This window comes from Euprymna scolopes, chromosome 3 (assembly GCF_053919585.1).
Source record: "Euprymna scolopes isolate OS-2025 chromosome 3, ASM5391958v1, whole genome shotgun sequence".
In the NCBI taxonomy this organism is placed as follows: domain Eukaryota; kingdom Metazoa; phylum Mollusca; class Cephalopoda; order Sepiida; family Sepiolidae; genus Euprymna; species Euprymna scolopes.
The window spans coordinates 124,442,307-124,454,825 of NC_136484.1; the positions used below are offsets into that span (position 1 = coordinate 124,442,307).

Sequence of the window (12,519 nt, forward strand, 5' to 3'; positions counted from 1 at the left end):
ACATTTTATTTTAAAACTCATTTGAAAAATGTTTTAATAAATTCTAATAAACCTTTTAAAATATAGGAGCAATTAGGTTTTAAAGACCACCCCCCGTCCCCAACAAAAAAAAAATAAAGCAAAATAGAAGGGACGCCTTGGGGGTCGACACCAGTTGATTTCGACACGCATGGTATCTGTAAATCGCCAAGGTGTTCCTTCTGTCAGCATAATTTATCCCAAATATAAAGTTCTTGTGTAATTATTCAGCTTCAATGAAGCTCCAGATTGATACTGCTGTTTTGTTAAAAAACAACTCTTGTTTTCCAACAGATTCTTCAAATAACTAATCTTAAATGAACAAACAGTTCAATTCAATAATGCAAAGTAGTGTTATTCTTGAACACTGTTCACATGAAACTGTTTTTAGAAAAAGCGGTTCAGCCCGCGTAGGGCGAGTGGCGCTTCAGTTCAATGCAGTAGCATGCTTTATCGTTGGGTGTCATCGCTTGACGATACATGTTAATACAATTAAGCTTAGGAATTAAAAACATCTGCATTTTGTTGATTATGCAGTAAACAAGTATGTCTTCACTTATAACACTTTTTTTTTTTTTTTTTTTTTAAGTATATTCTTTTTTTAGACTCTAAATTTCTCCAAACAAAATTATATTGGCAGTAGGGATTTATAACCGAAATGAAACCCGGTTATTTCAGACATATCTAGTTATCCTGAATTTTGCAGAAAGTCTGGTTGAATGCTAATCGTTCGGAGATTGAGTTGAATTCCTAGGCGATTATCATCTAGTAGGATCGATTCATTTTTCTGGCTAAAAACGGATTTCCTCTTAAATCTAAGGTGACCGTATAGAATAAATCTGTATCTTCGACAGTCACCACAGCGCAAATTATTTAAAAACTTTGCTGATCGTAAAATTTGGTTAATGTAGATTTAGTGTTTATAATTATAGAGCCAGTTTAGTGAATACTAGCATTTCAGCCCGGCGTTGCCCGGGTGTTTGGAGGTGTATGTTGAGCAAAAAAAAAAAAAGCGGTCAATTTTTTTTAACTTTGACCCCAATTTTGACCCCCTTTACATTTGTTTTGGGCTCAAATCAAGTTAAGTTAGATCCATGTCCAAGGAACCTATATCTAAAATGTCAAGTGTTTAGACCCCAAATTGGCGGAGGAGTTTGGAGTTCTTAAAGGTCAAATCGTTGAACTTTGACCCCTTAACAGCCAAATTTCTGGCTGAAAACCGATCACATAGATTTTCCCAAATCTCAGTACTCTGTATATAAAATTTCGAGTATGTAGATTAAAAATTGAGTTATTGTGTAGGGAAATGTACACACACGTTCACTTTATAGATATATTGTACATAATATATAGTACTGATTTCAAAAGTCGAAAAAATTACTTGGGTGCTATTATCTAGAATCTAAACCAAAACATTCATCGCTTCAGCCACGTTCCTTACTGTCTGATCTAACCCAAAGTTTTAAAATTGAACCACTTTTACCTCGGATTAGTTTTACGCATGCTCAAACTAATACAAATGTCGGTAAGTTAAAATGAACACGTTGCATTTCAACTTGCCGACTTCTGTACGTGTTAATAATTCATCCAAATAAAGATTATTCGTTAGAAATCATTCTTGATTATGATTTCCTGTAAATTTCAGTGTTACGTAATTGGTAGTTTAACCGGTAAATATTTGTACACACATCTATTTTATTTATATAGAAAACTAGCCTAGATGCCTGGAGTTACCCGGGTGTTTGTAGGTGTGTTGAACAAAAAAAAAGTGGTAGTAGGAAGGCAGGCTCCAATTCATACCACAAAGGAAAAGAATGAGGAAAAAACGTGACTTTGCCGTTGCATTCATCGCCAAACCGGAAATGGCGAAGGTTTAAATTAAGGCTAGACAATCAAAAAGAGAGGACTTCCGAAAATATTGGTGAAAAAAGGGCAATTTCTCTTCGTAGAAAAGTGTCCAGTTCAGGGTGAAGGAATTAATGCTTTTCGACAATTTTTCGATATTTTTCATCAAAACGATACCGATCTCGTGAAAATCCTTCGCCTCTGTCGAAAGTTTTAGGCACACACACACACACACACACACACACACACACACATTGACAGGTGAGATTTATATAGTAGACTCGCCTGAGTGCCCGGCGTTGCCTGGATGTTTGGAGGGGTGTTAAGCAAAAGAAAAAGTGGTAGTAGGCAGGCAGGCTCGAACACGTACCACAAAGGAGGAAAAGAACATGACAAAAAAACGTGACGTCTTTGTCGTTGCGTCCATCGCCAAACTGGAAGTGGCGAAGATTTAAATTAAGGCTAGTCAATCGAAAAGAGATAACTTTCGAAAATATCAGCGAAAAAAGTGCCCAGTTGAGGGTGAAGGAATTAATGTTTTTAGCCAATTTTCCGATATTTGTCGTCCGAAGGGTCGAGCTTCAAAACGATACAGATTTCGTGAAAATCCATCGCCTTTGTCGGAAGTTTTATACATGCTTGCTTGCTTTACTTTTGAATTTTTTAAAGCAACTTGTGATGCATTATTAGTATGTGCATTTATAATTATATAAATATTAGCTTTTTTTTTCTTTTTTTTTTGTCCTGGTACGTCTTTAAAATTCAAGATTGTATGTATATGGACGTACGTATGTTCTCTGAAGACCTCGTAATTTTCGAAGATTTACAATAAATCAGCTTCTAAAATTAATGATAAATCAAATAGTTTTAAAGAGGGAAAGATATGGGGGCTTGCTTGGAAGAAGAAACAAAAACAAGATGGCCTTCATCTGAAGAGTGGTAATTTTTTTTTTTTTTTTTTTACATAGGCATCACCACATTATCAAGGCCAAGAGGCCACTCAAGGATAAGGGTTAAAGAGTGTACAGTAGAAATTGGAAAATATAGTAATCATTAGTAATGAAAATTCGGTAAATTTGATAACTTATATGGAACGGCTCATCAAGAACTTATTTACGTTAGACTTGAACACAACCATATTGTAGTCAGCTGGAAAGCAGGAAAACGGAAGACAATTCCACAGGCGTGCAGTTCTAAGAAAGAAGCTTTGTTCATGGAATCTACGTTTAGGTTTAGGCACAGATAAAGAGTGGGGGGGAATTATTGATAGTGTTTTCAGTTAGACAAGTGTTTCTTGTGAAAGTTTGGCGAGGGGGGATCATCGACTGAAGCTCAGTCGAACACTTTCCATGAAAATAACGATACATCAGAGACAAACTCGCAACATCTCTTCTGTGAGATAGAGGTTGCAGGGAAGAGAATGAAACGATTATAGTCGGAAACTGTACCGTATTAAACGTTTTCCCAGGTGGCGGGCATAGAGGCAATACATCTTAAGTAGGGACTGAATAGCTATTCCACTGGTTTTAATTCATGACTAAAACAAAACAAAAAAAATGAGCAGAAAATATAAAAATCGATCAAAAGTAAAATTTCTAACAAGGGCTACTTTTTCTTTTTTTTATACTAACGAAACCTTTTTATATAGCTTTCTTATAAACAAAGCTAACAAGTACCAATGTAGGGAGAACTGAATTAACCTTATGTTAAATGATTTTTTTTTCTTAGACAAAAACGTTTGGCATGAAATCCAAATGCTCGAGTCTGACTGTCTTAAAGTCGATTATGATCTTCTCGAGAACATGTTCAGTTTGAAAAGTACACAAATACCAATTGGACAACAACGGAAAAAGACGGAAGTTGCCCCAAAGAAAGTGAGTTTTTATCTTTTTTTTTTTTTAACTTTATCTTAATTCATAAATTTAACTTTATATATTTTAATTCATACGTAAATTGAGACATGTGCCTGCAAGTATTTTTTCTAAACGGTTTACTTGTAAATAAATTTTTTAAAAAATGCTTGAGCCGAGATCGAAACCAAAACCTGAAGACCGTGAGTCAAGTACGATAACCATTAGGCCAGCTTGATACAATTTTGAAAATGTTTTCAAACTTAACATAAATGTCATGTGAACCATTCACGTATGCGCATTTTTGAAACAGTTGACAAACATAAAAATCCGATGGCCCTCACGTACCAATTTTTCAATTTTGACTTTTTTTTTTATGAAAACCGATTAGTTTTCCAATAGTCTGAATACCATATATACCAAATTTCAGGTCTGTAGATCAAAAATTCATTGAGTACATAGGTTGTGAAGTATCCTCGCACATATTCTCACTTTTATAGATATACTAGATTTATTTTTTGTGATGATAGGACAGAGGTTGGAGCTTAGTCGATAACGCGGACCTATTAGATAGGGTCCAAAAAATCTCAAATCTAAGACTAGTGGTAGATGATCCAACAATACTCCATACATGGGCGAATGATGGTCTTATAAAGATATAGGATGCTTTCTTGTAATTTTAACGGAATCTTCATGGGTTTATCAAATGTGTAAATTGTCATTGAATTGTATTTTATTTTTTTTTAATCTGAGATTGGCATTTCTTCGGACATGTTAATAATAGCACGTTTACTACTGGATCATCGGAATGCATTCATCAAAAAATCTGAATTAAAGTTTTTTTTATATCCTCGAACTAAAGTAGTATATCTCGGCTAGTTATGTATATATGAAGACGAGACAATACTTATAATCGTAATGCATTTAAATCTTAGCCAATATTTTGCTTTTCTGAACAGATTTTATCTTGTGCTTGTTCTTTTCTAGATGATTTCGAACGAAAGAATAGTTCCTGATCAAATTGGAAATAAAATTGTTACGGATTTTTTTTTTTTTTTCCAGATCAGTCTTTTAAACCGGCAACGCAGTTTGGACATCGTTATTTTTCTGCGACAATTCAAAGGTCCTCACGAAACTATCGTTAACAACATACGTGACGGCAAAATGGAATCGTTTGATTTGGAGAAACTGCGGCACATCAAAAAGATTTTGCCGACTGACGATGAGGTTAAAACAATCTTAATCTTGTCTCTTCCTCCTTGTTTCTTCTGTTTTCTCTCCCCTAACCCTCTGTCCCTTCATACTTCTGTCCTGCAGCCGCACCTCTCAATTATTACCCAGTTGTATGATAGTGCAAAATTCAGCACCTGATCTGAGAAATAACATTAGCTAGTGCCTGACATTGGGATTCCTAACCTCGACCTCTTAGTGTTCTGTCCTTGGACTCTATTCATTCATTGCACATAACGTGATACTTTAAATTGGGATACAATTAATAACTTTTAGTCAATGAATTTGGCATTGTTCAGATTTTGTAAAGATCACAGATCAAAATATTAAAAAATTGAACTCCTGGCTTGGGAGTTCAAACTAATCTCATTTCGACAGCAGTTGATAACTCAAACCCAGTCTCAACTTTATTCAACACCCCGCCCCCAAAAAAACTGTCCTAAATCTCTGGTTTCCATTTTCTTTAAATCTTAGACTCCAATTACCTCGCGAAAATCTCGTAACTTGTTAGATTCTTTAGAGATGGACAGAATGTCTAATACGGGTGAATGATTGTTATAAAATTCCGGACGGTATATACCTGAATACAAGGTTAGCCTTGAAATGCACATATGAGCAATCTACCGCGTGTGTATTATTTTAAACCAATTGTACTTTGAGGTGGTAAGTGTTTTATAACTAATAAGAATTAATAGCATATCCCATCCAGAAAAACATTGATAAAATTCAGCTAGATTACATATCAAGTTTAAATTATGTCGAGTAGTTTTGGAGCCTTTAAATACTTGTCTAGCAACAACAGTTGTCAACGTTTACATCTGTATCCAAAACTAAATAAATTCCATGAGCGTAGTTTCTTTCTGAGAAGTGTCTGGAACACAATTCAGTGGGGTTGCTTATCGGCGGACTACAGCGTGGTCATTTTAAAATCTAATGTGAATAATTTGCTGCTGAGCTGTCATTTTGAATGATCTAGCCTTACTCAAGTTCCAACATTACTGATCATGTCACTATTTACCTAACATTTATCTTAAAGTAGTCTCTAGGCCTTGATAAGCGGTGACCCTTTCCTCCAAGTAAAACAAAATGCTCGCAGATAAGCGCATTCGTTTATAATATACATTTTGTTGAGAATAATCTTCTGTAATTGTTTTTTTTTAAGTTATTAGTGAAACCATTTTGAACATTGTTTTTTCTTTCTGCAGATTTCCATGTTGAATTCCCATGAAGGTGACCATAACAATCTGGCAGACCCTGAGAAATTCTGTTTACTCTTATCGAAATTACCATCCTATAAAGTACAGTTGGGCGGAATGCTTTTGATGGCGGAAAAATCGGCATTGATGCAAAATCTGAGACCAAATATTGAAGTGTTGAAGAAAACGTGTCAGTCTCTGATGGAGAACAAAGACTTGAAGGACTTTTTGGCATTGACCTTACAAGTTGGAAACTACATGAATTCAGTGAGCATTTTTTTTTTTTTTTTTTTTTTTTTTTTACTAACTAGCCTGGGTGTTCGGCGTTGCCCGGGTGTTTGGAGGTGGGTTGAGTAAAAGAAAAGTTGTAGTAGGCAGGCTCGAACTCGAAGGAGGAAAAGAAACTGAAAAAAAAACGTGGCACGTTAGCTGCTGCGCCTATCGCCAAACCGGAAGTGACGTAGGTTAAAATTAAGGCTAGACAATCGAAAAGAGGCGATGACTTTCGAAAATATTGGCGAAAAAAGCGACCCCTCCGTGTAGAAAAGTGCCCAGTTGAGGGTGAAAGAATTGATGTTTTTCGCCCATAATTCGATATTTGTCATCCGAAGGGTCGAGCTTCAAAACGATACCAATCTTGTGAAAATCCGTCCTACATCGAAAGTTTTTACGAGACATACGGACGGACGGGATTTATATTATAGAAGATGCTTTGTTTGGAGTAATAATATAAAATACAAATAAAACGCGTATATTTTGTTTGTATTTGTAATCCTTTGAGATGTGGAGTCTTTACGGTTCCAGGTCAGCATTGACTAAGATAGCGGATTCATGCAGGCCAGATGATTAGTTGGCCAAAATGTGGCTGAGACAACTATGGAAGGCAGTAATTACTGAGTCTACAATTACAAGACGCGGCATTACTATCCGATCGCAGTAAATCACTTGAAGAAAGCCAGAGGATGAGTTGGCCGAAACGTGGTTAAACAACTATATACATGAGGATAATAGTCCGCAAAGAATGAATACACAAAACACGTTTTACAACTTTAAGAATGTTTTCTTATTAGAAAAAAAACTATTCATTTGATGCAAATGTATCAAACTTCTAGTGATCTTGAAACATTCTTTAAATAACACAAACGTCATTGAACTTTGAATAGGAATAATAAAAAAAAAAAAAACGGGTCATATTACATTGCCCATTTGAACTTTAATGTCTATTTCTGAATGTATAAATTTTCTAGAAAGTCATCGGCTTTCTATTATAAAGCATATAAAACTGTTGCTAGGATGAGCTCCCTCTACCATGCGAGAAAATTACTTGCACCAGAGTATCATATATATATATGAGAGCCACAACTCGTCGATGGAGTATTGTCGCATATGGGCTGGTGCCTGCCTGCCTCTCTGCCTCTCTCTCTCTCTCTCTCTCTCTCATATGATTCGAAAGTCTCAAATCTAATAGGTCTCTCACTATCTGCCAAGTTCCAACCTTTGTACCATCGCCGCAGTTGTTGCATCCCTGTGCCCCTTTTTTAAGTACTTTAATTAAATGTGCTCTGAATTTCTAGCACTTGTGCCCTCGATGTACATGGTCCTGACAAGCAACACAATCCCACCCCTTCACAGTTGAGGTTAGATGCCGGAAAGCATACTCTAATAGTTTCTTCCTCCAGACTGCTAGACTTTGAAAGGGATCAAGATACATTTATATTTGCTAAATATTTTTTTCTATCGAAATACAAACTCTGTAAATGCATTTTCAGCAACATTTAGTATTTGGTTATTCTCTGGAGTTCTATTTGGAATCTCGCTTTTCTAAGAACAGTGGATCAAATATTGTCACTTGGAACCTACATAATCTCTATATAAATAAAATGAACTCATTTTTTCCCGTCGGATTTTGACCTTAATAGGACTAAAAATCAAGATATTTCATGCAAATATATGTACAAACGGCAGAACAATATCTGAGGTGTGTTATAGGCTTATTATTTCTAAATTCCTCGATAATCTTAGATTTCTATACTTTTTCTGCTGAGAAGTCACGGCCAAAATCGGTTAAGATCAATGGAAGTGGTAAAATATTTTCTCTCTCATAAATTCCTCCTCCCCCTGCCACCACTTAACACCGTTTGGAGATCGTTCACAAGGAACAGTTGAGAAGAGAACACCGGTTTGGCTTCGTAGTTCTTTCATGTGAAGTTATTTAAAATCACTAAACTAAGCTGCAGTGCTCTGTGGTGTAGTGGTTAGCGTGCTGGACAATTCACATATTTTCACGTTCGCGCCGACCTACCGTAGTCGTTTTTTTTTTGGGGGGGGGGTCCTAAACAACTGGAATGGACTTTTCTTGATGGCCGAACTGTTAACGTTGCAGATGTTTTTTTTTTTGTTTTGTTTTTTTTTTTGTTTTGTTTTTTTTTTTGTTTTGTTTTTTTTTTTGTTTTGTTTTTTGTTTTGTTTTTTTTGTTTTTTTTTCACACTTTATTTTCCTACTTTTACTCATGACTCCGGGTTTGATCCTTCCTACTTACCTACCATAACATTTTTTAAAACTCCCCCCCCCCGCCCCGGAAACAAACACTCGGGCAACGCCGGGTACCCCCGCTAGTAACGAATACTTACCAGGGCTCTACATTGATTTTTCAAAGTGGCGACTAGAAATAATGAAACTTTTTTTTTTTTTTTTTTTTGGCGCGATTATATTGCTTTCCCTGACAATCTTCCAAAGCTCACTACGGAGTGAAAATATCTTTTCAACTTTATTCGTTTTATTTATTTAAACAAAAGTTTAATAGAACAATACTTTTTTTTTTTTTTTTTAACGAAAGCTGTTTCAAAATATCTAAAGAAATTAGAATATTTATATCTTAAAGTATCAACATAAAATTTTTGTATATTTAGAATTACACTTATTAAAAAACACAGAAAAATTTTTATGGTGTACATACTCGTCACAGAACGAACATGTCATATTCTAAAAATCATATGGATTTGGTTAGTAACTTTTCTGTTTGGCTAATAAACTATTTAGTTGTCAACGGTCAACTAAAGATAAGTTTGTCCGTAGAGCCCTGCTTATATTGTTTATCATTATTCCCAATATTAGCTTGGTCATTCTAGATATGCAGAGGAATGCCATGGCTATAGTTTGAATTTGTTACCTTGAGTTTTCATTCCCTACTATTGAGGTTGAAATATCCAGACTAATCGTCTTTTCGTGAAATAGTCTACAGTGGCAGGGACATTTTTTCTGTTATACATATATTGCGCACATCGTAAATGAGAGTAAACGAGGAAAAGGCAGGCAGAGAAAGACTTGGGATTACTGTTAAAGATAACCTTAAGCGATGGCACATCGAAACAAACAAATGATTTTCATGAAAGTCACTTTGTCCAACGTGTAATCGGTATCTGATATTGAAAAGACTCGTTAATTGAAGATCTAATTTGAATAGTAATATTCTTAGGTTAGCTGTTAAAATCATTGATTATCCTCCCCAAAGAAAAGTATAATTGATCTTCAACGAATCCATTCCCAAAAAATATTGTATGTGCATTTAATAACCCACATGTGAGATTCGGTAAGCACAAACTTTCTGCAATGTCATTTTTCTCTAGTTTTAGGAACTTGGTATAGTGGTTGGGGGGGGAGGCATTTTTACTCCAGTTGATACCGTCACACTGTGGAATTGGTTGTTTTCAATGAATCCTTAATGCTATTGGTTAAGTAATAGATCCATAATTTGTGCTTTGGCCAGAATAACTTGTGCTCATAAACCTCAAATTGTATCCTTTATAAACTCGTGTACCCCCTCCGTCCAAATAATGGAGAAGGGGGAGAGATACTTGACAGGGCTCACTGATTTTTTTATAAAATGGAAGAATTGCATCACTAATTTTGTGATTGGGCAGATTTATATACAAATAAATACACATTGGATTTTATTATAGAGAATAGTATGATGTTCTAGTGTGAAATAACCCCGAAAGAGTTCATATGCTTTTTTTTTATTTAATGAAAAAATACCATGCTGTAATAGTTGCTAAATGTGAAAGCGAAAATCTCAAGTGTTTACTCGAACGATTTTTTTTTCATATAATTTGTGCTCAATTTTAATTTAACAAATTAAACTGATTTTTAACTGTATTTTTTAGTAGTTTAATAGAATATAATTACAAACTTTTTTTTTTTTAAATGTAAATATTTTGTAAATTCACGACTTTATGAAGCCTAACAAATTAAAGACAGTAATTCAGTATCTAATAAAGAATATTGTCAAAGCGGGCAAAATTTTTTTGGGGGGAGGAGGGGGTGACTTGATGGCTATGACAAAGTGAGAATTTTCTATATAATGATTAGTTTCCAATTGTTTATTTGTATATACATTCATGGCACATTTTTTTCTCCCTCTGTACAGGACCGTTATGCTGGAAATGCAATCGCCTTTGAGATCAGTTCGGCCATCAAACTAGTAAATGAGACTAAAGGTAACGAATCTGGAATAAACTTGCTTCATTTTCTGGTGAGCCAAGCTGAGGAATCTAACAGTCTGGGTTTTGTTGAACAACTTCAACCAGCAGTACAGAAAGCAGCAAGGTAAGTTTAGAGAGGAAGTGAATGGGTGTAACAGACAAGTAGACCTATGAACTTGTCCGTTCATTGGTTGTGACCGTCTGGTTCTAATCTTTGTCAGAATTTGGTGCTACTCAATTTTGACACCGGCCATAGTGTCAGTTACGTGGCTTGTCAGTGCTGCAACAAAGCGATCAAAACTGAGTTTGCAGCATTCATCGTATTATTCTGATATCGTTTCTCTAGGTACAATGCATGTTTTAGAGTTGAGAATATGCGTTGCATAAAGAAAACTGAGAATGATGGAAATGTTCTGTGGATCATAAAGACAAGCTTAGATCTGATCTCGGAGGGCAGATTAAATTTGCAGAGTATAGAGAACTGTGTGTAGAACCAGGGGTTTCGGTGATATGGTCATGCTGAATGAAGTTCTTGATTAGATCTAAAATAGTTGAGGTAGTTGGGTTAGTTCACTCTGATCTTGAGCATGTAGTACAATGGGGAAAGGAGTGGCTGGTTACTTTTAATGCATCTAAAACCAAGTTTCTCTCTTTACATCATCAACATTCTGATCCACATCTGGCATCAATTGAAATGAATGGCTCTCGTCTTCAGGAGGCCCCAAGTTTTGACAAGCTTCTGGGCTTGACCATTACTCCTGATCTTAAATGGAACACGTACATCAAATCTGTTGTCAAGGCCGCTGGAAAAATGGTGGGATCTTTCTATCGATCCAGTAGATATCTCACTGCTGATGCAATTCTCTATCTATATAAGAGCCAGGTACGTCCAAGGATGGAATACTGTTACCACATCTGGGCAGGAGCTGCTAGAAAAGACTTGTCCTGCCTTGATAGAGTTCAAAATAGACTTCGTAGCCTCGTAGGAGATGTCCTTTTCTCTTCCTTGCAGCCTCTATCTCACAGAAGAGATGTTGCGAGTTTGTCTCTGATGTATCGTTATTTTCATGGAAAGTGTTCGACTAAGCTTCAATCTATGGTCCCCCCTCGCAAAACTGTCACAAGAAACACTCGTCTAGCTGTAAACACTATCAATAATTCCCCCCACTCTTTATCTGTGCCTAAACCTAAACGTAGATTCCATGAACAAAGCTTTTTTATTAGAACTGCACGCCTGTGGAATTGTCTTCCGTTTTCCTGCTTTCCGGCTGACTACAATATGGTTGTCTTCAAGTCTAACGTAAATAAGTTCTTGATGAGCCGTTCCATATAAGTTATCAAATTTACCAAATTTTCATTACTAATGATTATTATATTGTCCAATTTCTACTGTACACTCTTTAACCCTTATCCTTGAGTGGCCTCTTGGCCTTGATAATGAGTTGATACCTATGAAAAAAAAGAAAAAGTCCAATGTGAACAAGTTCAAATTGAATCGTCCCCCTAAGTAATCCAAGTTTCAAAATTCCCACTGTTTACTATGCTAAAATTACAATGACTAATGTATACCTATTAACCCTTATCCTCGAGTGGCCTCTGGGCCTTGATAAGTGGTGACACCCTTGTAAAAAAAAAAAAAAAAAAAAGTTGAAGTGATAAGGATTGATTTGAGAAAAAAAAATAACACCTCGCATGATAGGTTGGTTTAGAAGTTAGTTTCTATAAGCCATCTAACGCATCAATATGTAAAATGGACGTTAAATCAATGTTTTTTGTTTGTGAAGTAAAAATGTTATTTGAGACGATTAACTGCCTTTCAGTGAACCAAAAAAAAAGTCTGCCAAACTAGGCTCAAACTTTATGACCGATCCATTCCTTTTATTGAATTAATATAGACA

At 35.6% G+C, this 12,519-nt stretch overlaps 1 protein-coding gene across 9 annotated transcripts in view; it reads left to right on the forward strand.

Annotated features, from left to right (window-relative positions):
- Window positions 1–12,519, forward strand: part of LOC145258318 (uncharacterized) — a 376,867-nt gene that overhangs the window by 340,075 nt on the left and 24,273 nt on the right. For all 9 annotated transcript variants that reach the window (XM_080116446.1, XM_080116404.1, XM_080116458.1 and 6 more), the window contains 4 exons: window positions 3,592–3,737; window positions 4,776–4,940; window positions 6,149–6,406; window positions 10,567–10,745. In XM_080116446.1, coding sequence (XP_079972572.1) covers window positions 3,592–3,737; window positions 4,776–4,940; window positions 6,149–6,406; window positions 10,567–10,745 — 748 coding nt within the window. The remainder of the gene's footprint in view (window positions 1–3,591; window positions 3,738–4,775; window positions 4,941–6,148; window positions 6,407–10,566; window positions 10,746–12,519) is intronic.